Source organism: Phoxinus phoxinus, assembly GCF_949152265.1.
Source record: "Phoxinus phoxinus genome assembly, chromosome: 22".
Lineage (NCBI taxonomy): Eukaryota > Metazoa > Chordata > Actinopteri > Cypriniformes > Leuciscidae > Phoxinus > Phoxinus phoxinus.
In genome coordinates this window covers 28,853,925-28,881,424 of record NC_136897.1, presented here as the reverse complement: position 1 = coordinate 28,881,424, position 27,500 = coordinate 28,853,925, and the positions used below count along the sequence as shown (strand labels likewise).

At 39.0% G+C, this 27,500-nt stretch overlaps 4 protein-coding genes across 12 annotated transcripts in view; 1 reads left to right on the top strand and 3 right to left on the bottom strand.

The window, feature by feature from the left end:
* The window catches only part of afmid (arylformamidase), a 9,009-nt gene extending 4,529 nt beyond the window's left edge, over positions 1-4,480 (bottom strand). Inside the window, exons 1-8 of one of the 7 annotated variants that reach the window (XM_079597874.1) lie at positions 4,396-4,480; positions 4,119-4,177; positions 2,619-2,709; positions 2,304-2,408; positions 1,714-1,762; positions 455-540; positions 299-371; positions 126-223 (exon numbers count right to left, since the gene is read on the bottom strand). In XM_079597874.1, the coding sequence (XP_079454000.1) occupies positions 126-223; positions 299-371; positions 455-540; positions 1,714-1,762; positions 2,304-2,408; positions 2,619-2,709; positions 4,119-4,148 (532 nt within the window). In that variant the 5' untranslated portion in view covers positions 4,149-4,177; positions 4,396-4,480. Of the gene's footprint in view, positions 1-125; positions 224-298; positions 372-454; positions 541-1,634; positions 1,763-2,303; positions 2,409-2,618; positions 2,753-4,118; positions 4,265-4,395 lie in introns of those variants that run through there. The other 6 variants (XR_013795913.1, XR_013795914.1, XM_079597873.1 and 3 more) reach the window with 6 other exon arrangements.
* On the top strand, positions 4,447-9,884 carry tk1 (thymidine kinase 1, soluble). The gene is made up of 7 exons (XM_079597892.1): positions 4,447-4,789; positions 4,882-4,913; positions 5,310-5,423; positions 7,081-7,174; positions 7,259-7,348; positions 7,580-7,699; positions 8,707-9,884. Exons 1-7 carry the CDS (start codon positions 4,724-4,726, stop codon positions 8,887-8,889), a joined length of 699 nt encoding a protein of 232 aa, XP_079454018.1. The 5' UTR covers positions 4,447-4,723; the 3' UTR covers positions 8,890-9,884.
* On the bottom strand, positions 9,700-19,145 carry syngr2b (synaptogyrin 2b). The gene is made up of 4 exons (XM_079597891.1): positions 18,893-19,145; positions 15,495-15,732; positions 13,416-13,552; positions 9,700-11,258 (listed from the first exon to the last, which is right to left on the bottom strand). Exons 1-4 carry the CDS (start codon positions 18,995-18,997, stop codon positions 11,013-11,015), a joined length of 726 nt encoding a protein of 241 aa, XP_079454017.1. The 5' UTR covers positions 18,998-19,145; the 3' UTR covers positions 9,700-11,012.
* A 276-nt stretch (positions 19,146-19,421) lies between these two features.
* The window catches only part of LOC306990690 (Fc receptor-like protein 5), a 9,481-nt gene continuing 1,402 nt past the window's right edge, over positions 19,422-27,500 (bottom strand). The window contains exons 4-11 of one of the 3 annotated variants that reach the window (XM_079597866.1): positions 26,306-26,581; positions 24,826-25,095; positions 23,663-23,962; positions 22,917-23,018; positions 22,790-22,814; positions 22,623-22,695; positions 21,639-21,698; positions 19,422-19,820 (exon numbers count right to left, since the gene is read on the bottom strand). In XM_079597866.1, the coding sequence (XP_079453992.1) occupies positions 19,764-19,820; positions 21,639-21,698; positions 22,623-22,695; positions 22,790-22,814; positions 22,917-23,018; positions 23,663-23,962; positions 24,826-25,095; positions 26,306-26,581 (1,163 nt within the window). In that variant the 3' untranslated portion in view covers positions 19,422-19,763. Of the gene's footprint in view, positions 19,821-21,638; positions 21,702-22,622; positions 22,696-22,789; positions 22,815-22,916; positions 23,019-23,662; positions 23,963-24,825; positions 25,096-26,305; positions 26,582-27,500 lie in introns of all 3 variants that reach the window. The other 2 variants (XM_079597865.1, XM_079597867.1) reach the window with 2 other exon arrangements.

The window sequence follows — 27,500 nt, the reverse complement described above, 5'->3', positions numbered from 1 at the left end:
AATCCTGATGGATAAAAACAAATCTAATTTTTATCTATAAATATTTTGTCTAAAGTGTAAATTTAGCAAATCTATTCCATAAGTCAGGCTTCACAGGGATAATAAAGTGTGTTTAATACCCACACCTTTGATTTGCGGGGAAACGTCGTATTCCGACCAATCGGTGGACAGGACCATGGCGGCCAGGTGAGCGCCTGCAGAATGGCCACACAGGTAAAGCCCGCTGAAGAGGAACAGAGGACAGCATGAGCACAGGCTTCCCATCAGCCACCTCTCTACCTGACGCATGAACACACACCTGATGTGCGAATACTGCTGGATCACACACGCCACGCTCCTGCGCACCTGAGACACCATCAGGTCCATGTTCCCTACACACACACACACACACACACAAAACACATCCGTTTCCCATGATCCTCTGCAGCTCAGGTGAGCTCATGCCCAGTCGTACCTGTCGGAGCTGTGCTGTAACCCACGGCGACCACGACCACGCCCTTCTGGACCAGCGGGGGGGCCAGGAACCCGGACTCGTCCTTGCTGGGACCCGGACACAGCAGAGTTAATGTCACTGATATACCAGTATGGGGATTATTCATATTTAGAATTATTTACATTTATATTTTTATTTGTAATTTTTATTTAAGCTTATGTTTTAGTAATTAAAATTATTTTTTTGTAATTTTTTAATTTATTTAAAGCTTTGAAGTTTTAGCAATTAAAAAAAAGGTTTTAAATTTAATTTTATTTTTAAAGTTTAAAAAAAAATGTTTTTAAGAATTTATTTAAAGCTTTAAAGTTTTAGTAATTACAAAAAAAAGTTAAATTTTTATTTTATTTTATTATATATAATTTATTTAAAGCTTTAAGTTTTAATAATTTAAAAAAAGTTTTTAATTTTTAATTTATTTAAAGCTTTAAAGTTTTAGTAATTAAAAAAAAAAAGTTAAAAAAAATTTTTTTGTAAGTTTTTTTTTTTTTTTACATTTTTTATAATTTATTTAAAGCTTTACGTTGTAATAATTTTTAAAAAGTTTTTAATTTTAAATTTATTTAAAGCTTTAAAGTTTTAGTAATAAAAAAATAAACGTTTTAATTTATTTTTAAATGTATTTTTAGTACTTCAAGGTACATATTTTATTTCAATCATCGTTTATTTTTAAGTAAAAAAAATTATTGTTTTTTTTTGGAATTTTAATTAAAATGACTACTTGAGCGCATTTAAATCCCAAAAGTCACAATCAGTGTCGGGCGCTTTCGAAACCTTTGCTCTCGAACCAGTGATCCGGAGCACAAACTGCTAAAGTCACATGACTTCAGTACATTCGGCTTCGTTACATCGTTTCGAAAAATTCAATGTTTCGCCAGTAGGGGGCGATGACCTCTGCGAACCCATGAACAGCATCTATATGGTTTTTAAAAACTTGTATAAATCTGCAAACATTTGTATAATAAAAGGAAGAGTTTGGGTTAATCGTCTCTTATTGGCCTGATTAAGTTTTAATGCATGCATGATTGTTTGATTCGTAACAGGACAGGATTATTCTTACAGGAAGTGTTGTCGTAAGGAGTGCTCGACGCATTTATGCTGATTATTTTATCACACCACAATAACCGCTCAGTCACATGCTCACGATGCAGATGCAAGACTGACACTGAGATCTGATCTGTAGATCACACGGGTCAGGGAAGCGGAGGAGGCGAGGGTCAGACCTGAGGAACTGCCAGTATCCTCCGTGAAGGTAGATCACCAGCGGCAGATCTGCAGCATATTAATAAAATATTAATAATTAATATTAATAAAATACAAATCTATATGCATGCAAATATTTCTTAAATATATACAAGCATGTGTGTGTATTTATATATACAAAATAATTATACACAGTACACACACATTTATTATGGAAACACAAACTTTTATTTTGGATGCGTTGACAGCCCTAATATATATATATAAGTTCCAATTGTAAAAACTATTCTTTATCCAATTGTTGAGTATACACTAAAGTACTATTTTATTACATATTTTACAGTAACAGTATTTAAAATTTAAATGCAGTTAATAGCCATTAAAATTATGCTACTAAAAGTAACTGGATTTGCTCTTTATTATGCTAATATGCTAATGTGCTAATATAACATCTGCTTCTGAAGGGGTTTAAAGGGATACAGTAATTGACTGCAGGGGGACTTTAAACTAAAATAAACACGATAAAAATAAAAGCTCATTTAAAATATTAATAAAACAAAAATAACATTTATGTAATAATCCTAGACTGATTATATTAACTGTAACACACCTGGACTGGGGCTGCTGGGAAGGTACACATCCAGTTTCTCTCTGTCACCATCACCGTATGGCACGTCAATCAAAGTCTGAGTGACAGCTCGAGCTTTCTCTGTGCCTGCAGAAAGCGCGCGCGCACACACACACACACACAGACACAGACACACACACACACACACACACACACACACACACACACACACCTCTGAATCCAGTATTATTGGACCAAAACGCATGTAAACAGTCCTGTCGCTCATGTCACAGAAGTAGGTCACGTGCTCACAGCTCTTTTACACGCGCACGCACACACACAGACACACACACTCACCCGATTTTAAAGCGGCCACGTGGGCTCTGATGACGTCATCCGCGGACATCCTGAGTGACCAGCGACTCGGCGAGTACTGACGCTCGAGCTCCTGAGGAAAACACGTGACCGAGTGAGTACTGAAGCGCGAGCTCCTGTCGAACACACGTGACTGAGTGAGTACTGGAGCTCGAGCTCACACATAAACAGACTCGTGCGCGCGCAGCGACCCCTGCTGGCAGGATCCTGTCATTAACCCAGACATGGGACAAGCATATACAGACCTCATGATTTCCTGAAGATTAACTTTCCCCCATGGTATTTCTAATTATTTGTATTAATATATGTTTAGTAATATATGTTTAATTTCTATTGCTTTAAATATTTTATGAATCAATTATTTTAGTAGTATCTCTTGTTGTATCTTGTTTAAAGATGAACTTTATTGCCTTGTTCTACCTCGAGTTTCTCATCCTGTGTGTGTGTGTGTGTGTGTGTGTGTGTGTGTGTGTGTGTGTGTGTGATACATGTATCCCCTGTGATCCCCAAAAAACAAACATACTGTGCCCAAAATGTGAATTTCCATATGTATGAAATACCAGAATTATATATGTTATATATTTAACTCATAATGCAATGCACTCGACCATTTCCAGTGTAATAAATTAACCCTGAGTGCTCGGTTGTGATTTGTTTTCTTTTTGACTATTTTTTATTGGGCTACTAAAAGTTAGGATTTTTATAGAATTAAAAATGCAAAATATTCATATTATTTCTCAGATTATAATTATTAAACAGCCCCAGTGTAGTGAGGTGATGTTCGAAACGTTTACTGTTACACAGTTTCATATACTAATTTAAAAAAAGTATAAATTGCACATAATACCCTATGGAAGCCCATTTATACCACATTAAAAATGACTTTTTTATTACATAAAAAGTTCAAATAATAACTAACTAATAATAATGACATAAAATTTAAAAATTGTGACAAAAGTTGAAATGACAAAAAGTCGAAATTATGTCGAAATTATCATTCTATCATATTCTTTATAATGACTAGTGCTTCAAAATCGCATCTAACATTTCATCCAAGTTTGTATACTTGCATATACGATTTGACAACATGAATAGTTATTAATAAATAAAAACTTTTAAATCACTGCTTCTGCTGTATTTGATAAACAATCTTTGATTTGACACACAATATGTAATAATTGTATTGATTATGTTGTACATATTTTAGACTGTGATGGTTTTTTGGTTAATTTTTCATTTAAACATCTAGTTTTACTTTTAAATGATCATTGTTTAACTAATATTGCATGTGTTTGTTAGTGCTACTGACAGTTATTTGCAATGTAATGTTTTAATATTGTGTGCACGTGCCCGGGGACTGCAGATGGAAAATAGCATTAGCTAACTCTGGTACAAAACATCTTTTCGTAAGATTAATGTATTTTGTACATTGTCCCTGACAAATAAACTAAATTAAATTAAATTAAATATAAAAACACTCACATCTGTGCTCATTTTCGTCCAGTCGCTCATGATGGCCTCTCCTGCTGTCCACCTCTACACTGCAGCACAGGAGAGAGAGGGCACCTCGTGTCATCATGTGTTATTGACACACAGTCAATCATTAAATGCATTAAAATCATAGTTTAAAACACGCTACAGTCATGTGTGACGCCCTGATGCTTCATTCATCAGCCGTACTTCGGCACATAATTGTACTGGATAGGTGTGTATTAAACGCAAATAAATTTAGACAACAAAAAAGCAGTTTTGTACGCACTGAATGCACTCTTTATTCATATTTAAAGCACTTTTCTTGACATTCCCGCCTGAACGCTTCCGCGCGCTGAGCAACTTCCCTCGCTGTGACGTCAGTTATTGAGGAACACGCTGGATAGGCGGCGACCAATCAGATCACAGGAGCTCATCAGCGCTCATTTTGATTTGTAGATCTGGTCACGGATGCACGCGCCCTCGATCGTGATTGGTCCTGAAGAGCGTGACGCTGCGGGAACTATAAAGCGACAAACTGGCGGTGGCGGGATGTTCAAATCCTGCTGTAAGTCGCACTGTACGTCCAGATAACCATAAACACAAACACAAACGACATGGATTGTTTGAATGTAGCGAAGATTTTACCCAATTCCCCGCGGAAGACAACAGGACAGATCCAGGTGCGTGACCGGTTCACTTTTCTTTACCTTTTTGTTGTGGATTTTTGTAAATGTAAATATGAATGACGTCAATATCTCCGTCATCTTCCCAGGTTATCTTCGGACCGATGTTCTCGGGGAAAAGGTGAGCATGAAATATGAATTATGAAAAGTAAAAGTCTGGTAAACTATGGTTCGGTTCAGCGGAATGGCGCCAAACGCAGATGAGAACAGACACAATGTAACCGCCGACACGATTATAGCGCGAAAACATGAGCTCTTGCTGACGTCACAAGCTCTGTTTATAATAAAAGCAAGTTATTGTTATGAGGAAAGTGTCATGGTTTGAGATTAATTAATGAAAACTATCGCAAACTCTGTAACGCAGTGTTTACATCCGGGTCTCTGAGACTCTAGTGTCTTTCTTCTGATGCAGATGAAGTTTAGTTCAAACCAGTGACACTCCTGATGCATTAAAAGGTGTTTTGTGAGGTGAAGTATTAATGTGTGTGTGTGTGTGTGTGTGTGTGTGTGTGTCCAGCACGGAGCTGATGAGGCGTGTGAGGAGGTTCCAGGTCGCTCAGTATTCCTGTTTGCTCATCAAATACGCCAAAGACACTCGCTATTCTCAGACGGGGATGTCCACACACGACATGTAAGTGTGTGTGTGTGTGAGTGAGTGTGTTCAGGAGTATGATGGAGGCTGTTCCTGCTAGTCTCCTGTGTGATGTTCGGTCTCTGGCTCTCCAGGCGTGTGTGTGTGTGTGTAACTGGTGTGTGTTCAGGAGTATGATGGAGGCTGTTCCTGCTAGTCTCCTGTGTGATGTTCGGTCTCTGGCTCTCCAGGCGTGTGTGTGTGTGTGTAACTGGTGTGTGTTCAGGAGTATGATGGAGGCTGTTCCTGCTAGTCTCCTGTGTGATGTTCGGTCTCTGGCTCTCCAGGCGTGTGTGTGTGTGTGTAACTGGTGTGTGTTCAGGAGTATGATGGAGGCTGTTCCTGCTAGTCTCCTGTGTGATGTTCGGTCTCTGGCTCTCCAGGCGTGTGTGTGTGTGTGTAACTGGTGTGTGTTCAGGAGTATGATGGAGGCTGTTCCTGCTAGTCTCCTGTGTCATGTTCGGTCTCTGGCTCTCCAGGCGTGTGTGTGTAACTGGTGTGTGTGTGTGTGTTCAGGTGTGTGTTCAGGTGTGTGTTCAGGTGTGTGTTCAGGTGTGTGTTCAGGTGTGTGTAACTGGTGTGTGTGTAACTGGTGTGTGTGTAACTGGTGTGTGTGCAGGAGCATGATGGAGGCTGTTCCTGCTAGTCTCCTGTGTGATGTTCGGTCTCTGGCTCTCCAGGCGTGTGTGTGTGTGTGTGTGTGTGTGTGTGTAACTGATGTGTGTGTGTGTGTGCAGGAGTATGATGGAGGCTGTTCCTGCTAGTCTCCTGTGTGATGTTCGGTCTCTGGCTCTCCAGGCGTGTGTGTGTGTGTGTGTGTGTGTGTGTGTGTGTGTATGTGTGTGTGTAACTGATGTGTGTGTGTGTGTGTGTGTGTGTGTGCAGGAGTATGATGGAGGCTGTTCCTGCTAGTCTTCTGTGTGAGGATCGGTCTCAGGTGTGTGTGTGTGTAACTGGTGTGTGTGTGTGTGTGTGTGTGTGTGTGTGCAGGAGTATGATGGAGGCTGTTCCTGCTAGTCTTCTGTGTGAGGATCGGTCTCAGGTGTGTGTGTGTGTAACTGGTGTGTGTAACTGATGTGTGTGTGTGTGTGTGTGCGCAGGAGTATGATGGAGGCTGTTCCTGCTAGTCTTCTGTGTGAGGATCGGTCTCAGGTGTGTGTGTGTGTGTGTTCAGGTGTGTGTAACTGATGTGTGTGTGTGTGTGTGTGCGCAGGAGTATGATGGAGGCTGTTCCTGCTAGTCTTCTGTGTGAGGATCGGTCTCAGGTGTGTGTGTGTGTAACTGGTGTGTGTAACTGGTGTGTGTGTGTGTGTGTGTGTGTGTACAGGTGTGTGTAACTGGTGTGTGTGTGTGTGTGTGTGTAACTGATGTGTGTGTGTGTGTGTGTGTGTGTGTGTACAGGTGTGTGTAACTGGTGTGTGTGTGTGTGTGTGTGTAACTGATGTGTGTGTGTGTGTGTGTACAGGAGTATGATGGAGGCTGTTCCTGCTAGTCTTCTGTGTGAGGATCGGTCTCAGGTGTGTGTGTGTGTAACTGGTGTGTGTAACTGGTGTGTGTGTGTGTGTGTGTGTGTGTGTGTGTGTGTGTGTGTACAGGTGTGTGTAACTGGTGTGTGTGTGTGTGTGTAACTGATGTGTGTGTGTGTGTGTGTGTACAGGAGTATGATGGAGGCTGTTCCTGCTAGTCTCCTGTGTGATGTTCGGTCTCTGGCTCTCCAGGCGTGTGTGATCGGCATCGACGAGGGACAGTTTGTACGTGTCAATCATTATTACGTTCTCCGTCTCGTGTTATGCTTTATAATGTTCTTTAATAATTCAGATCTTTGGGTTTTGCAGTTTCCAGACACCGTGGAGTTCTGTGAAGAGATGGCCAACATGGGGAAAACCATCATCGTAGCCGCGCTCGACGGAACCTTCCAGAGAAAGGTGTGTGTGTACAAAAATAAATAAAATGGTACAATAAACTATGTATTTAAAATATTATAAATCTAATTTATATTAGATAAAATACACACTTTTAATATATATTGTTTATTTGACTATTTTAGTTTTTATTGCTTTTTTTACATGAATGTATTTAATATTAATTACATGTATAATTAATATAATAAATATATATAATATAATGTTGACGACCTTTGACCCCGTGTCCTGCAGCCGTTCGGGAACATCCTGAATCTGGTTCCTCTGGCGGAGAGCGTGGTGAAGCTGAACGCCGTGTGCATGCAGTGCTTTAAAGAAGCCGCGTACACCAAGAGACTGGGCGCTGAGAAAGAGGTACACACACACACACACTTTCACAGCAGAAGCGATCCGTGTCACATCCTCATCCTGCACTGTAAAAACTGCTCACTTACTTTAACAATTTGAGGAAACCCGTTGCCTTAAAATTAAGTAAATTAACTAAATGCTTAACTGAAAAAAATTAAGTTATGTGAAGTTTGCAATTGACCCTTCGCAGGGAGTTTGATTGACAGGTGATCTGACCAATCATAATCCGCCATTTTGTCCGACACAGCAGTCAGGAGAGTTAGTAGATCACCGCTGGAGGATTTGAGCTTGAGAAGCGGAGTGTACTGACGTCTCTCCGCGGTTAAAACTACATTCCTTCTGATGTTCATTCATGTTTATTTGATGCTGTAAATGAACTAGAAGAAGAGATGATCGGATCACGAGCGGCTTTAACTGAGCGGACTGACACACACATTAAAGAGCCACAAAACACTATTTAGTGTTTACATTTCTTTAAGAAATTACCAAATTTGAAAGTTGAGACTGTTTCATATCTAAAGTAAGCTGGTGTGTGTCGGTCAATGTCTAAAGGGGGCAGGGCTTTGCAAACGGTCAATTCCACATTACTTTAAAAAAAAAGAAGAAAAAAAAAAGGAGTAAACCCATTGCCTTAAAATGATTAAGTCAGCTGAACACAACAGTGTGTCAGAAGATCTGAGACCTCACAGCTGTTTTTAACTTAGTTTCTAGCGGTGTAGCGATGCCCTCGTGTCACGATTCGATACCCATCACGATACTGAACTACTATTGCGACACTCAAATACACAAGGTTAAAGGTTAACCTTTTTTTTTTACTGGTAACATCAGACATTTGGCATTATGAGGACCCACAAATATCCCCCATTACATTATACATTATATATATATATATGTTTGATGTACTACTGACACTAAAACTCTGAAAACTTTCATTTTGGGTGATCAGTCCACGAGACACAGTTGCACTTCTGTATTGTGATATACGGTGAGACCGTTGTGTTCCTCTTCCTCAGGTGGAGGTGATCGGCGGCTCTGATAAATACCACGCTGTGTGCCGGCGGTGTTACGGAGATCTGATGAAGAGCAAAGAGAACCGAGACCCGGTGCGGGACGAGACTCCTCCTCATCATGTGACGTCAGGGAAAGCGCTGGATCCGAACGCGCCGCGCAAGCTCTTCTCTTCCCTTCACCTCTGAGAACACCCTTAGAGAGTGTGTGTGTGTGTGTGTGTGTGACGAGGAGACTCCTCATGTGACGTCAGGGAGAGCTCTGGATCCGAGCGCGCCGCGCAAGCTCTTCTCTTCCCTTCACCTCTGAGAACACCCTGAGTGTGTGTGTGTGTGTGTGTGTGTGTGTGTGACGAGACTCCTCCTCATCATGTGACGTCAGGGAGAGCGCTGGATCCGAGCGCGCCGCGCAAGCTCTTCTCTTCCCTTCACCTCTGAGAACCACACCGTGTGTGTGTGTGTGTGTGTGTGACGAGACTCCTCCTCCTCATCATGTGACATCAGGGAGAGCTCTGGATCCGAGCGCGCCGCGCAAGCTCTTCTCTTCCCTTCACCTCTGAGAACACCCTGAGTGTGTGTGTGTGACGAGACTCCTCCTCCTCATCATGTGACGTCAGGGAGAGCTCTGGATCCGAGCGCGCCGCGCAAACTCTTCTCTTCCCTTCACCTCTGAGAACCACACCGTTACTGAGACTTCAGCACTTTGTGTGTGTGTGTGTGTGTGTGTAAATAATAATTAACTCATTGTTTAGTATCTAGCAAAATATTGTTTATCTTTGATCCTTTGAACGTATTTTAATATAAATGATCTTATTTAAATGTGTGCAAGACCAGCTGACATCCTGAAACACTGCCGACAGTGATGTTTTATTGTGATTAATAATTGTGTGGTTTTTTAAAAACATTTTATTAAGCATTTTCTGCTCACTAGGAAATTGTTACATGAGACGTTAGTTTTAATTCAACAGATGCATGTAAATAAAAATGACATTTCTCAATCAGACTCGTTTGTTTTAATTTAGAAACACACACCAGTGTTTTTGTGCAATAGAAATAAATATAATCTATTATTCAGAGAAAACACCAGGAAAAAAAACCAATGTAAATGCTAAAACCTTTAAGCAGTGAAAACATGTGAACATGCAAACCCCCAAAAAACATTCTAATAAAATATGAAATTTATTAAAAAAACAATACTGATATGTGAAAGTTACTGTATATTATGGTAGTTTGTTTCTGCCATGGAATAAAATTAGAAAGGTAATAATTTACAATTCTGAGCTATTTTTTCACAATTTTCTCTGAATTGTGATTTTTATATTAAAGTTTAGGATTTTTTTTTTAAAGAAATTAATATTTTATTCATTTAGGACTTTTTTTTACAAAGATTATATTTCAAATAAATGCAGTTTTTTTTTATTAAAAGAATTCTGAATTTCCCAATTTCTTTTTTTATAATAATCAAATGTTTCTTGGATCATATTACACTGATTTCTGGAGGATCATGTGACACTGAAGACTGGAGTAATGATGATAAATTCAGCTTTGATCACAGGAATAAATTACACTTTACTATATATTCACATAGAGAACTGATGATCTACATTATAATAATATATTAAAAATGTTACAGTATTTATCTAAATAAATGCAGCTTGGTGAGCAGAAGAGACTCTTTTGGAAACATTAAAATTCCTTACACCACAAACTTTTGAACGCTAGTGTATATCTTTGACTTCCTAACTCATAATTCAGAGGGAAAAAATCATAATTGTGAGATTTTTTTTATTCCGTGGCAGAAACAAACATGCACAGGTAAAGCAGACCCGCAGAAAACACGAGTCCGGACAGATAAACCCAGCATCACAGTGTGTTTCTGCGGATCCAGACACACACACACACACACACACAACCAGAGAGTCCGCTTCTCACACTGTAGATCTGGAAGCAAACGAGCGCCCCGTCCGTCTCCAGTGACGAGAAACCCAGTCCTCCAGTCGATCACATGTTCCTGATGTAACAGCTCTTTTTGTTCCGCCACATTCCCACTCATTACCAGAACACACACACACACACACACACACACACACACTGCTGTGACTCCGGGAGTGTGAGCGACACGTCGGCTTCACTTTATTCAGCTCATCAGTGCAGATCTCAACTCGTCTACAGAAGAACACACTATTTACACATTTATGCCACATTGTAAAAGCACAGTCAGACTCCTATTGGCCGCCAGCCGAGGCTCCTCCCACATCTGCGGCGTCACGTGACCCGGGTGTCGTGTTTCGTTGGCCTGTGGGCGGGGCTTGTCAGTAGACGGGCGGCTGGTACCGGTTCTGGTCGGACGGGTCGGGGTTCGGGATGAATGGCGGCTGCTGGTAAACGTCTGGCCCGGTGTTCTGGAAGGACGGGTAAGTGGGCGGAGCATAAGGAGAGGTGAGGTCAGTGGGCGGAGCATAAGGGGAAGTGATGTCAGTGGGCGGATCAGTGTAGCTTCGGCTCATGTCTCCAACGCCCTGACGAAACCTCACCAGAGCGAAGTAAGTCAACGCTCCCTGAGGACGAGAGATTCAACTGTCAATCAACCGCTGCTAGTGGGTTTCATCAACGTTTAACCCTCTGGTGCTCTAGGACCATTTATAACTAAAAATGTTTACGTTTTTTTTTTTTTTACTTCATCGGAATGGTTTTGGCATTTGCTTTGAGAACACACACAAAAAATCATGGACATGAATAATAAATCAAAAATAAAGAAAATCTTAAATATAATAAAAACATTTATATGAGGTTAAACACATTTTCAGTATTTCATAGATTTTTTGGGACCAAACAAGAAACAACATGAATTACAAAAAAATTGACAAGTGGATTCTTAACTAAAAATGTGCATTTATACATGTTGTTGTTTTTTAATCCTCTAGTCTAGTGCTCTTCGTCATTTTTGACTGAACATTTTAATGGTACGAAACTTGGTAAAGGTTTTGGCACTTGCTACACGAACACACCAAAAAATCATGGACATGATTCGAACAGGTTTAATGGTCCTGTAAACAACAGTCACACTCAGAAATGACGCATTGGAAATGAACGCGAGACGAGTTTCCTCTAGTGGAAGCGATCGGTACTGCAGCCGAACACATTTACTGAGATATCTAACTCAAATTTGGAACACAACTTGTTTAGATTATTGGCTTAGATTTTCTTGCAGTTTTAGAGTTTTTAAAAATATAGATTTCATATAAAATTGTAAATAGTATTTATGTGCATTTTTCATAACAATAAACGTAAAAATTCTGTTACTTGTTTAAGTTCACATTTTAAAACTGTTCACTTCAGCAATAATCTGCCAAGTGTCGTCTTTGAAGAGAACAAACTTCAGTCCGTCGCTCTAAAGCGTTCCAGATTTGCCACAGATTAAAGTGGAACTGAAACGAAATAGTCGTGCAGGTGATATAACAGATGTGTGTTATCATTGTTATTTGTGGTAGGACACTTAAAACTGCTGAAGTAGTTACAAGGGGGAAACAGTGATGTTAGTTCGTTGTTTTGTTACTAGGGCGGCCATCTTGAGCTTCAGCGGTCCGTGACGTCACTGGCATGGTAGGCTACCTTGACGAGTAGTATGAAGCTACAGTCCCCCAGAATCCCGCATTCTCAGACCCCTCGTTTTTCGAGACAGCGCCTCCTATCAAATTGGATCGGATAAACATGAGAAGAACTTAAGCCGAAACGTGAGTATCGTCAATTTTATTTAGCGAATCATTCTCATTCGATTTCTTTTTTAATCAAACTACTTTATAGCTCATCGATACACCAACATAGTCCATTTAATATTTGTAAAGATAGTTTGTAACAAAATTTGAGCCGTTAATGGTTTTTTCGCCTTTTTTCCCCAAAAATATTTTGATAGCTAACGTTAGCCTTTAACTTTGGACTTTTTGTAGACAAGCCATTGTAAACATTTGATTAAAATGAGTTGACATTAAAGTAGACCAATTAAATACATTAAGTGTGTTAATATCAAAGAATGTCATCATTAATAATTATTTAATCAGATTTACCGTTTGACCTTTTTTTAATTATCGAACCTTTTCTCCTAAAACTATAAATTTAATGAAGTAATGCCGGAGTAATTACTTTACTTTATATAATTTATGTAGACAAAAAGAATGAAAAAAGAAGAAACATTCGCCTACCAGAAAGTAATTATTTTACCTTCATGTGCACGGCGTTTAGGCGTGTGCGCTCGTCAAATTTAAACTGGTAAGGCCGGGCCTAACCCAAGCTCAAGATGGCCGCCCTAGTAACAAAACAACGAACTAACATCACTGTTTCCCCCTTGTAACTACTTCAGCAGTTTTAAGTGTCCTACCACAAATAACAATGATAACACACATCTGTTATATCACCTGCACGACTATTTCATTTTAGTTCCACTTTAAACTGAAATTTTAATTTTCAGGTCTATGCTCAAAAAGTGAATAAATGGATTATAAATACAGCGTATACAAGAAAATCCCCATAAAAAATAAAAAATATTAAATAAAAAACATTATCAAAATAAAATATAGTACATTCATTTACGGAAATTGAAAAAAAAAAAAAAAAAAAGTGGTTATTTTTGACCAATAAGCGAAGAGCACCAGTAATCAAGGTTTCTCATACATCCTCAGTTCATTCAGACACACACACACACACACACACACACTCACCCAGGACGCGAGGGAGAAGAAGGAGAAGGCGATGACGGCGTGGACACCGTCTGTAGGGATGCCGTGGGTGTCGGCAGTCTTCGTCCACTGATCGGCCGTGAGACAGAAACACACGAACCACAGGAACGTCCAGGAACCTGATCAGAGGAAGTGATGTTTCATTCACAATCAGTGTCTATACAGCTTTAAAGCGGACACATTATGCCCAGATGTGATATAAATCTCTGCTGTCCCCAGAATGTGTGTGTGAAACTTCAGCTCAAAATACCAGATCATTTATTATATCTTGTCAAATTTGCCTCTTTGTGTGTGTGAGCAAAAACAGCCGTTCTGTGTGTGTCCCTTTAAATGCAAATGAGCTGTAGCTCCGCCTCCGTTCAGAAGAGGGCGGAGCCTTTACACTTTATATTGCGTTAGAACTGGTCACACTGGTTACAGAGAAAGGCTTATTAAAACAAAGTTACTAGGTTTCACGTTTCATGTTTTCTGTGGTAGATGCACACACTGGCACTTAAACACGGGAAAAGTCCGATTTCATGATATGTCCCCTTTAATACATCAAGTTAGACTGACTAAATACAAATGTGAAATGTTGCCTTTTTACATTTTATTAGATTACAGTTTACGTTTAATTTATTTCAAGAAACCCAAATATTTTTATTTTCAATTTATTTAAATTTAACATATAAAAAACATTCTCATGCTATTATTTCACAGAAAAAGAAAAAGAAAGAATATATAAATATACACAACATTTTTTTATGTTTCTGAAAGAGTCTCTTCTGCTCAGCAAGGCTGCATTTATTTAATCAAACTAACAGTAAAACTGTGAAATATTATTATAATGTAGATCATCAGTTCTCTATGTGAATATACAGTAAAATGTAATTTATTCCTGTGATCAAAGCTGAATTTATCATCATTACTCCAGTCTTCAGTGTCACATGATCCTCCAGAAATCAGTGTAATATGATGATCTGATGATCAAGTCACATTCATTATTAATATCAGTGATGAACACAGTTATTTACATTTTTATTGTGGGACTCTTTGATGAATAGAAAGTTCAAAAGAACAGCATTAATCTGAAATATAATCTTTTGTAACATTATAAATGTCTTTACTGGCACTTTTGATCAATTTAATGCGGCTTTGATGAATGAAAGTATTCATTTCTTTCCAAAAAAACAATCCCAAACTTTTGAACGGTATAGTTTTGAGGGTCACACACACACACACTTCGGTTTTAAATCCTGTAACACTATCAGTACATTTCCAAGCAGGGTTCAAAATGGTTAAAAGTTATTTAAGACAAAACAAGTTATAAAATAATCTAAACCCACTAAAACATTAATTTCATTTTATCTATGAAGAACCAGGATTCACTTTATCATCAAGACATTCAAGTAATTGAGTCTGTGTGTGTGTGTGTGTGTGTGTGTGTGTGTGTGTGTGAGTGTGTGTGTGTGTGTGCAAATGAGGACTTTTACTAACAAAAATGTTTTTAATGTGTTGTTTGAGATAAGCCTAATAACCCTGGTATACACTTTTTAAACAAACTTTTGACATCCAACCCACTCACACAGGAAGAGGCGATGTAGACACAACCACAGTGTGTTTCACTCTCACAGGACGCTAGAGACATCTTCTAAAACTGATGATGCTACAATAACAGGTCGTGTGGGGAAAACACGGCACCACAGTTTCCACAAGCGGAACAGAAGAGCAGATCGGCTCTGAGTAAACATGTGAATGTGACTGTGTTCAGGCTGACTGATAAAACATTGTTCACTACTAAACCATTGAGGTCTTCACCTACTATGTTTCCATCCTATTTTATGCAAATTTTGGGATATTGCATAAAAAAAAAGCAAGATGTGCATAAAAAAACGCATGATTCTTATTTTATCTGATAAGAAGACATGCACATAAACTACGATGGAAACTGAATAAATCCTAAGAAATTAATAATACAGATTTTTTTTTTCGCTTCCACGTATCAATGCAAACTGGAATCATTTTGACACCGTTCCTCAGTACACAGGTGAAGGAGAACTGAAGCCCAGCAGCCGGTCTCACCTGAGAAGCCCAGATCCGCCAGCACGACGTACTTGCGCTCCTGCGCGCTGCTCATCGACGGCAGGAGAGCATCAGCCAATAGGAAGGCTATACACGCCAGGAACGCGATGACGCCGATTCCCACACCGTAGCGACACACTCCGTCGTTCCTGTTGAAGACACACTTCACGTCGGATTCATTCGCCCCGTTCACGTAACCTTCAGCGGTGATGGAGGCAAACACCACGATGGAGAACACCTGACATGAAGGAAGTGAGACGTGCATCAAACATCAAACCACTGTGCAGAAATAACAGCAAAACTGACAAAAATATCTATATTATAAGTTTATCTATAATATAAGTTTTCCCATTAAGTTATGCAAATGTTATTTCTGTATTTTTTTTATGTGACACTGTCCTAAGCAGACATGAGATCAGATTCCAGTGACAAGCGATTTGTACCTGAAAAAAAATCAATCAAAACTCACAGCCAATCAGAAGAGAGTGTGGGCGGAGTCTCTCTGCAAGCGCACTGCACTCGCAACCAAATTAATCAAGTCACAGCCAATCAGAAGAGCGTGTGGGCGGAGTCTGTCTGCAAGCGCACTGCACTCGCAACCAAATCAATCAAAACTCACAGCCAATCAGAAGAGAGTGTGGGCGGAGTCTCTCTGCAATCGCACTGCACTCGCAACCAAATCATTCTAAACTCACAGCCAATCAGAAGAGAGTGTGGGCGGAGTCTGTCTGCAAGCGCACTGCACTCGCAACCAAATCAATCAAAACTCACAGCCAATCAGAAGAGCGTGTGGGCGGAGTCTCTCTGCAAGCGCACTGCACTCGCAACCAAATCAATCAAAACTCACAGCCAATCAGAAGAGAGTGTGGGCGGAGTCTCTCTGCAATCGCACTGCACTCGCAACCAAATCATTCTAAACTCACAGCCAATCAGAAGAGAGTGTGGGCGGAGTCTGTCTGCAAGCGCACTGCACTCGCAACCAAATCAATCTAAAATCACAGCCAATCAGAAGAGTGTGGGCGGAGTCTCTGCAAGCGCACTACACTCGCAACCAAATCAATCTAAAATCACAGCCAATCAGAAGAGCGTGTGGGCGGAGTCTCTCTGCAAGCGCACTGCACTCGCAACCAAATCAATCAAAACTCACAGCCAATCAGAAGAGCGTGTGGGCGGAGTCTCTCTGCAAGCGCACTGCACTCGCAACCAAATCAATCAAAACTCACAGCCAATCAGAAGAGCGTGTGGGCGGAGTCTCTCTGCAAGCGCACTGCACTCGCAACCAAATCAATCAAAACTCACAGCCAATCAGAAGAGAGTGTGGGCGGAGTCTCTCTGCAAGCGCACTGCACTTGCAACCAAATCAATCTAAAATAACAGCCAATCAGAAGAGTGTGGGCGGAGTCTCTGCAAGCGCACTACACTCGCAACCAAATCAATCTAAACTCACAGCCAATCAGAAGAGAGTGTGGGGGCGGAGTCTCTCTGCAAGCGCACTGCACTCGCAACCAAATGAATCAAAACTCACAGCCAATCAGAAGAGAGTGTGGGCGGAGTCTCTCAGCAAGCGCACTGCACTCACAAATGTGGGGGCGGAGCTATAAAGTTAGGGGCATGATTCTTTTGGGTTAGGGGCATGTTTGTTTTTGTGATTTCAAATATCAACTGTGTTTCTCAGAAATCGCTAACTGCACCTTTAAGTTAACACACTGACTGTTAATGGCCTGGTTTCACAGACAGGGGATTAACACAGTATTATTAAGCTTGGTTTAACCCATTATTGCCCCACCCACAAACTGAACTGGAAGTTTTGATTGGTATTTGAAACGAGTCAGACCTGTCTGTGAAAGCCTGAAGGACTGTGCAAAAGTGCACGGCAATGTCGTATTTGTACTTTTGGTGACAAATAAATATACGGAATTTGATTAAATTCAAGTAAAAGTACCACAATTTAATTATACTGAAAAAAAACTGAAAATGTACACTCAAATACTGCAATGAGAGTAGTTGTAATGCGTGATGGAAACACTGGGAGAAAGCAGGTTGCAGTCGATGCAAATGTGTCACACCAGAGATCATGGAAGCCACAAACTTTATAATCCCTGCAGTGCAGAAACACAAGCGTCACTGGGTTCTCGTGTTACCTGCCATCTGCGGTGTTTACATGTCAGCGCTGGGACGGGGGACGTTCTGTACTGGTGCACTATCACACGATACACACCATCACAAGATACACACCATCACAAGATACACACCATCACAAGATACACACCATCACAACTCACTCACCACTGACCTGAGCGTCCATGCGACTCAAACACACTGCTGGCGTGCAAATGTGTGTGACGCTAGTAAACAAATCACACTGAGTAAATCTAGACATGGTTGACAAGGTCATCTGATGCAGTCACACACACACACACACACACACACACACACACACACACACACACACACACACACACACACACACACAGGACGAGATCTGAATCAGCTCTAACTGACTCTTTGCTCTCATTTCACAGCGTCTATGGAAAGTCCCTTTGCTGAAAAGTGAGAATTGAGGCAGTTAAAGAGAATTTAACTGCAAAAATGAGAATTATCCCATAATTTAATCAACTTTAAGCCATTCTAGATGTATATGACTTTCTTCTTTCAGCCAAACACACATGTAAACATATCCTGGTTCTCCCCAGCTTTATAATGGGAGTGAATGGTGCATGAGATTTTGAAGCCCAAAAAAGTGCATCCATCCATCATAAAAGAAGCCAGTGATTATAGTTCATAAAGTTATAATTATGGATATTTTTCTCACAAAAATGCATGGCTTCGCTTCAGAAGGCCTTTATTAACCCCGGGAGCCGTTTGGATTACTTTTATGATGCATGGATGCACTTTTTTGGGCTTTAAAATCTCTTTTTTGTTCTGAAATATTTTAGTTGGATCTTCGTTTTTTTAAATGTTTCTAGCCTACTTGTTTTAGAACGTTCAGAGAACATTCAAATGTAACATTCATGTAATGTTTGAAGAATTATACGATGGAATGACTCGTTCACAAAAGTTTTTTTTTTTTTTTTTTTACTTTTGAACGGTCAGAAATAACGTTTTCATAACTTATGGGAAACATTTTGTTAACTGGGATTCACATTCAATGTTGACACTATTCATTTCGACATGTGCATAGTTCATCAACAGCGAAAGGACTTCAAAAGCAGCTCTTCCAGTACTAAGTAGCACTATTCTACTTTTATAGCCTACTATTAAAACTTGCAATAAAAATGAGTGTAAGTTAAACATCAATAAAGTAGTAAAAAATAGTGCCGCAAACTCACGAAAGCCTCAATGACTTATATACCCAGATTATTGATCGCAATGAGTTGAAGGTGACACATGTCACTCACCCAGCTGAGGAATCGTATGATAGTTTGAGGCTGTTTGATGAATTTGATTAGATCGAATCCCGCTCCTGCGAGAGAGGCTCCGTACGCCACACTGTTCGACTCCATCGGTGAAACAAACACACACACCCACACACACACTAAACACACACACACACGCGCGCGCGACAGCTGAAAACACAACACGGACACACACCACCGGTGCAGCTGCTTCCTCAGACACTGGTGTCAGAATCGCGAATGAGTTGTTCATTAGAATCGGCTCTTTTTGATGATTCAAATGAACTCAATGAGCGATTCAATAACAACAACAACAAAACAAAAATAACTGTTCAAAAGAACCGACTCGCCAAAACGATTCGAACTTCTCGACGCCGCTGCACAGAGTGAAAATCCAATAAGGTTAAAGTGATCACTAATCATTACGTTAGTTTAATGTTTAATAATAAACAGTTGATTAGGATATTAACACACAATGGTGATGTTCACTGCTACACACACACACACACATAAATGAAAGTAATCCAGTACATACAAATCATCAGTTTTTTAATGTGTTATTAAAATGAACATTGCTGGGTTTATCAAAACACAATTTTTTTATTTATCTGTGATCTTCCCTCCACAGACCCACACAGAGACTCATAGTAATCTGACAGTAGACACATTGTTGGCTGGTCTTCGCTTCTGATTGGTCAGTCATGTCGACCCATGAGTGCTTGTCTATTGTCTCGCTTTGAATAAACCTTTGTCTGAACGGAATAATACGTGACAAATCAGTGAAGATATGCTTGTTGTGTCTGTGGGAAACCAAGATGTCAGGCTTAACAGATTCAACTCCGTGAAATTAAACTCTTCAAGAATGTCTGTAGAATTATTTTGAGACAGCGTCTTCATACAGAAGAGTTTCATCCACAGATCCGTCGTCCTCCTGTTAAACAACAAGATGAGCTCAATCTTAGTCGAAGGGGAACCTTATCGAAAAACTGTTCTGAGACTTTCAGGGATTTTAATTAAACTACTTTTGAACTCTAGTGGAGATTCAGAAACTGTGATTTAGTTAAAGCAGCACTAGGTTACTTTTCAACCTTAATAATATATTTCCAAGTCTCTTGTGATGGTACATCGACTTACAATAGGTTGAATGACACGTCTGCCATAGCCCGACGGGGTCTGTAGCGTTTTTAATCGTACTTTTAAACTTCGGGTTTCGGGTAGTAACCGGCGAACAAAGAGAACTACAAAATTCGACTGCTTTACGGCATATACGTCACTTCCACCATCACCCCCACTTCCTTAAAAATCGAAACTAGCGTTTGTTTGCCAAATGTTATAGTCATAGCCGAAGCAGACAGAAAAGCAAGAAAGCAAAGGTTTTGTCGGAGGAAAGCAACAAGAGGAAACGAGAAAGTGATCGCATTAAAGGCAGAACGAGGATCAACATTGGGCCAGCGTTTCCTCGCTGGCGTGAGCTGGAGGAGAAGGAGGGGTGCCCGATGTTTTCCAGGGATTATTCTTTTTTTTTGAGCGACAGTCCCAGAAAATTCCTATTCTTTCCCGGGACACGAATTGTCCCGTTTTTTTTGTGAAAATATACTTCTAAAGTAGAATTTCCTGGTTTAAAATTAAACCGTTTCCGTCTACCGCTACTGTGTTTTCTTCATAGTTGTGTACAGTAGGCCTACATCCAATCCTGTGTCCGTAAACGGGTAAAAACCATGGTAAAAACGGGTAAAACAGTGGATTGGCCAATGCCAGGCGTTTACTTTTATTTGATTAGAAGCTCAACTTATCGCCTAGCAACTGCCTGTGCTGTCGGTCGGTCGCGCGCGCGCATCAACACACATCCAAGATGATACAGTGTGAGTTTAGTTGCTAGCTAGCTTTTTAAAAACTGTCTATTTACATCTATTGTGTGAAATGGGGAGAGAGACGGACGAGGAGGATAACCACTGTCTATGAGGATAACACAACAAAGTCGGATGAGCCACCAGTGTCAAAGAAAATACTATTTACAACCTACAACTCAGACCCCAAAAAATAATAATAATCTGAATGTCCCGGTTTTTCACAAATCAAAGGTGGCAACCCTATGCTCGACCGATGCGGACTTTCAAATATCAAATGAAAGCCTATGTCTAAACGGCGTGTACAAGTTTGATAGGGGCTACATTCTTGCAAGTAAATATATAAGATGTACAAAATAATATTTTAGGATACCTAACATGTCTGTGATATTTGTTTATTTGTAAACAAATAAACAAGCTATAATGCAAATCGATTTGTAAAATTTGCAGATTCATCTATAGGTAGCTTGATATTATAATATTGACGATATATGGTTATTATCTACCACTCAAACATTGCATTGAAGTATCATATAGATTCAGTAAAACGGTAACGAATAGACTAGGCTACTATAATGACGCTGGCTTGTAAACGTGAGCATCGCGATCATTTGTCGTTTGAAAAAAAAAAAACCCATGAAATTATATTCATATCATGACATGCTGAAATATATGCCACTGTACCTGGATGGAGACATTTCACACGCGACGCAAGCAGAACACCTGCATGTGAACTCCTACAGTGTTCAGGGCTATCATGGTTGTCAACAAATGCACGTGCATGTATGACAGAGTTTACGACAGTAGTAGAGGACAATACTGTTTCCCAACTGTAGGGGGACCCCGAGAGCAAAAAAAAGAAAAGTAACCTAGTGCTGCTTTAAAAAAATAATAAAGAATACCTCAGCAGAATCACTCATTTTGTCAGCGAGGACGGCGTCTTCCTCATAACTCTCCAACGTCTCCTCAAACAAAAGAACACACACTATAACTCTTTTATCTAGTGAGCTTCCGATCAAGACAGTATTATAAGGGCTACAAAGAGAAGAACGCAAATGATGGCCATTCTGTGTCCTTCATGGATCATGCAAACCCACCCAGAATGCATTGCGATTAACTCAGTGAACCGATTAATCGCAACCAAAATAAAAGTTTGTGTTTATGTAATATATCTGAGTGTACTGTGTTATATATAAATACACATACATGCATGTTTAAGAAAAATGTGTTATTTATATATAAAATACATAAATCAATATATATATATATATTAGTCCTGGGCAAAGATTAATCGCGATTAATCGCATCCAAAATAAAAGTTTGTGTTTATGTAATATATCTGAGTGTACTGTTTAATTATTTTGCATACATAAATACACATACATGCATGTTTAAGAATATTTTTTTTTAAATATATATAAAATAAATAAATATATATATTAGTGCTGGGCAAAGATTAATCGCGATTAATCGCATCCAAAATAAATGTTTGTGTTTACATAATATATGTGTGTGTACTGTGTATAATTATTTTGTATATATAAATGCACAGACATGCATGAATATATTTAAGAAAAATGTGTTATATATATATATATATATAAAATATGTATATTTATATATAATATAATGTATGTATAAATATATATACAGTGTATATGCAAATATTTCTTAAATATTCATACATGCATATGTGTGTATTTATATATACAAAATAATTATACACAGTACACACACATATATTATGTAAACACAAACTTATTTTGGATGCGATTAATCGCGATTAATTGTTTTACAGCCCTAGAGATTATAAATATAGACACAAATCTGATAATAGTCTATTTATGAACTAAAACCGAAGCAGTGGTAAATGCATCCATCCTCACTGGATAATTATCATCCTCCTCTTCGTCTTCATGCTCAACTGCGATTTCCATTCTTCTGCGTTGTTCAATGAGTCTTGCGTAAAAAAGCACACAAAAAGAAATAGCTCAGTTGGATGTAATGCTAGATTTGTGAATTTGTAAAATTAAAAAAAGAAAAGAAAACTCACAAGTTTTTTCCTGAATATCTTCTTCCTGAGGAGACAAATTATACAATTACTAATCATCATTTGATTAATTAAAACAATGGATCCTTGTATTTGAACAGTTCAGTAATGAGTGGCATGCTAAACTCACGCAGCACGACTCCATACACACAGCAGCACATCACAGCCGCGTTCAGCAGAGCGAAGCAGCCCAGAACCACCAGCGCCGCCGCGGGAGACACGCGGTTCAGGACTGCAGGCACAGTCAGAAATAAAGTTATTTAAAAAAGTTATAAAAAAAATAATTGTGTCATTCTTCAAACATTATGAAACGTCACTTTTAAATGTTCTCCGACACTAGACACAGTTGAAAAATGTTGCATGATTCATTCCATGAATAATGTTTTTTTGCAATGTTTTGAGAACATTATTAACGACCAGATAACGTTGAACGAACGTTCTAATGATGTTACTAGAAGAACGTTTGTTCATAACTTTGAGAGAACCTTCACTCAACGTTCCCTGTTATAGTTATTTCAGTCATTTTATAATCTTATTCTTTCTAAATTTTTGTAAAAAAAAAAAAAAATCTTTAAAATCAATTAAATTAAAAGTTATTTTAAATGAGTATATCATAAAAGAAAACTATAAAAAAAAAAATTGATTTAGATTTTTAAATTTTTGTCAAAATTCATATGATGTCACTTTATTTTAATGTCATGAACGAATGTAATTTTTTAGTGTGGTCAAATCGATTAATAGCGATCAATCGCATCTATATATATATATATATAATCTTTGTGTGTGTGTGTGTGTATGTATGTGTGTGTGTGTGTGTGTGTATGTATGTGTGTGTGTATACATATACATGTGTGTATTTGGTGTGAGGCTTCATACCCTCCTCATTGATCAGCATGTTGGCGCTGCGGACGCTGGTTCTGTTGTCAAAGCTGTCCGAAGCTTCGCAGTGGTAAAAGCCGGCGCTGTCCGGACCCACAGACAGAGACAGAACCGAGCCGTCGGACCAGGCCACCGCGTAGAAACCTCCTCGGCCCTCCAGCCTGGTGCTGTTCAGAAACCAGCGGTAATGTGGGAACGATCCTCGCTCCACCGCACATCTCAGAACCAGACCGACCACCTGGAAGTCCCGTCCGGTGTGTGTGACGGGCGTCACCGTTACAGCGCCGCCGACAGACTCTGTGTGTGAGAGAAACACATCTGTACATGCGGGTCTGAGAAGCATTGACACAGGATTAAAATTACCTGATTTAAATATACTCTCCCGCACGTCATCCAAGATGTTCATGTGTGTCTTCAGTGGAACAGAAATGCAGGTTTGTGAGGAACACACTCCAGATGTTCTCCGTATAGTGACTTCAACGGTCCAGCGGGTCGAAGGTCCAGATGTGAGTTTCAGCTTCAAAGTCTCTCACGATCCAGCCGAGGAATAAGAGTCTCATCTAGACACACCAGCCTACATTTATATAGAAATACACATTTATATACTTTATAACCACAGATGCTGGTCTTGCACTCGCTGTGATGAAAGGTCACGCGTGTTCCGGTTCAGAAATGTAGAGTAGAGCGATTTACTCTCATTTTCTCCTCCAACTACCTTTTATTTTTTTTTACATTTTTGTAAATATAGTCTTTGCACATTGGCTTTGTAAACATTGGGTCGGTACTTCCGTCTACATCACGCTTGACCTTTCAACCTGATGACGTAATGTGTGGCGCATCACAGCGAGTGCAAGACCAGCGTTAGTGGTTATAAAGTATATAATGTGTATTTAGTTATAAAATGTCGGCTGGTGTGTCTAGATGAGACTCTTATTCCTCGGCTGGATCGTGAGAGACTTTGAAGCTGAAACTCACATCTGGACCTTCGACCCGCTGGACCGTTGAAGACACTATATGGAGAACATCTGGAGTGTGTTCCTCACAAACCTGCATTTCTGTTCCACTGAAGAAAGAAACACATGAACATCTGGGATGACGTGGGAGTGAGTACATTAGGAAATGTTTATTCCGCAGTGACCGACAGTGACCGAGCGACTCACCCACGGTCAGGTTCACTCGTTCACTCAGGACCCAGTTGCCCTCGTTGCTGGCGTTGCATCTCACGCGACCCACGGCCCGGTTCAGCTCGACCGGCACGCGGAAGACTGCGCTGGTTCTGTCGGTCGCTTGCGTCGCGATGACGTCGGTGTCGTTCAACAGGCTGAAGGTGTTTAACGGAGAACCTTTCAAAGACCGGCACGTGATGACGGCTCTGAGCCCAGCGTCCTCCATCTTCACCTCCAGCGAGACCTCAGGCTTCGACACGTACTCTAGAGAAAACTCCATTAAACTCCATTAAACTCATCAAAAGTGACATTTATAATGTTACAAAAGATTCCATTTCAAATAAACACTGATCTTTTGAACTTTCCATTCATCAAAGAATCATGGGAAATAAAATGTGTCAGTTTGGGTAACACTTTACAATACGGTTCATTAGTTAACATGAACTAAGAATGAACAATACTTCTTTAGCATTTATTAATTAGTTAATATTAATTTCAACATTTATTAATAAGTCATTATAATCAAAGGTTGTATTAGTTAAATTAATTAATGCACTGTGAACATGAACTAACAATGAACAGCTGAATTTTTAATAACTAACATTAACAAAGATTAATAAATACTGTAACAAATGTATTGCTCATTGTTAGTTCATGCTAGTAAATACATTAAACTAATGAACCTTATTGTAAAGTGTCACCGTATATGTGTCTTGAGCATCAGATCATCATTCTGAAAGATCATGTGACACTGAAGACTGGAGTAATGATGCTGAACATTCAGCTTTGATCAACAAAAACAGTAACAAAAATATGTAAAATTTGTATATAATTCCAGTGTAAATCATCAGTTTTCTATGTGAATATATAGTAAAGTGTAATTTATTCCTGTGATCAAAGCTGAATTTATCATCATTACTCCAGTCTTCAGTGTCACATGATCCTTCAGAGATCAGGATAATATGATGATCTGATGATCAAGACACAGTTATGATTATTATCAGTGTTGAAAAAAGTTATTTACATTTTATGCTATTATTTCACAGAAGAAAAAAATAAAAAATAAAAAAATATACACAAGCAATACTATATATTCACACAGAGAACTGATGATCTACATTATAATAATATTTCCCTGTTTTACTGTATTTTTGATCAAATAAATGCAGCCTTGCTGAGCAGAAAAGACTCTTTCAGAAACATTAAACAATGTTATTGTTTGTGTATATTTATATATTTTTTATTTTCTTCTTCAGTGAAATAATAGCATGAGGCTGAGCAAATGACAGAATGTTTTTTATGTTAAATTAAAATATATGGAAAATGAAGCCATGAAAATATTTGGGTTTCTTGAAATAAATGAAACGTAAACTGAAATATAATAAAATGTAAATAACTCAAATAAGCGCAGGTGAGACTTTGTTCTAAAAACAAACGTGTGAATGGTAGTGTATATCCATCATGATGACCGCACCTTTGACCTTCACAGATATGACAGCGCTGCTGGAGTTGAAGGTCGTCGTGTCGTTGAACTGGTTTGATGCCACACACATGTAATCGCCTGAGTTCAGCGCAGAGAGCCGGTGTATGATCAGCGTGTCGTCAGTCGTGCCGTACGGCCGCTCGTTCCAGAGCCACTCGTAGGAGACGTACGTTCCTCTGCTCTTTTCACACCGCAGGGTCAAAGTTTGACCTTCCCACACGTCATCACCGGCGGGATCAGAGAGGATACTCACGTTCGCCACTGGAACTGCAAAACAAACACAAACACTGCGATTTGCTGCAGATGTGGATATTTATATGGACAAAACGTAATGAAATTCGGATGAAATGCATATAAATATCTTAAGTCTTAAAGTCTTAAATGCTAAGTTTTATGATCTGTAGTTTTAAAACATAATGCAATGCAGTGATTATTGAGAGATGAACAAATAATCCTTCCTCAAAAGCCTGATGATCATATTTGATACTCGTGATTTTTCTAATAAATGATTATAATCAGTAAACCTGCTTCAGTCCAGCTGAAATATTACTAACAATATCAAAGTTATTCTTGCGTTTACCTGATCAAATCTATGGAAGCTTGTTTCCGCCACAGAATCAAAAATTAAAAAGGTAATTACGACATTTTATCTCACAATTCTGACATTTTATCTCACAATTCTGATTTTTTATCTCACAATTCTGACATTTTATCTCACAATTATGACTTTTTATCTCACAATTCTGACTTTTTATCTCACAATTCTGACATTTTATCTCACAATTCTGACATTTTATCTCACAATTATGACTTTTTATCTCACAATTATGACTTTTTATCTCACAATTATGACTTTTTATCTCACAATTATGACTTTTTATCTCACAATTATGACATTTTATCTCACAATTCTGACTTTTTATCTCACAATTATGACATTTTATCTCACAATTCTGACTTTTTATCTCACAATTCTGACTTTTTATCTCACAATTATTACATTTTATCTCACAATTATGACTTTTTATCTCACAATTATGACTTTTTATCTCACAAATATGACTTTTTATCTCACAATTCTGACTGTTTATCTCATAATTATGACTTTTTATTTCAGAATTGCGTGACATAAAGTCGCAATTCTGACCTTTTTTTTCTTGCAATTGCGTTTGTATCTTGCAATCCT

Excerpts from the sequence above, each read along its gene's own strand:
- tk1 (XM_079597892.1), top strand. The coding sequence starts at position 4,724 with ATGGATTGTTTGAATGTAGCGAAGATTTTACCCAATTCCCCGCGGAAG. Across the intron at positions 4,790-4,881 it reads AGACAACAGGACAGATCCAG|GTTATCTTCGGACCGATGTT; the intron begins GTGCGTGACCGG and ends TCATCTTCCCAG. Across the intron at positions 4,914-5,309 it reads CCGATGTTCTCGGGGAAAAG|CACGGAGCTGATGAGGCGTG; the intron begins GTGAGCATGAAA and ends GTGTGTGTCCAG.
- syngr2b (XM_079597891.1), bottom strand. The coding sequence starts at position 18,997 with ATGGAGTCGAACAGTGTGGCGTACGGAGCCTCTCTCGCAGGAGCGGGA. Across the intron at positions 13,553-15,494 it reads GGCGGATCTGGGCTTCTCAG|GTTCCTGGACGTTCCTGTGG; the intron begins GTGAGACCGGCT and ends TCCTCTGATCAG. Across the intron at positions 11,259-13,415 it reads TCTTCTCCCTCGCGTCCTGG|GGAGCGTTGACTTACTTCGC; the intron begins GTGAGTGTGTGT and ends TCTCGTCCTCAG.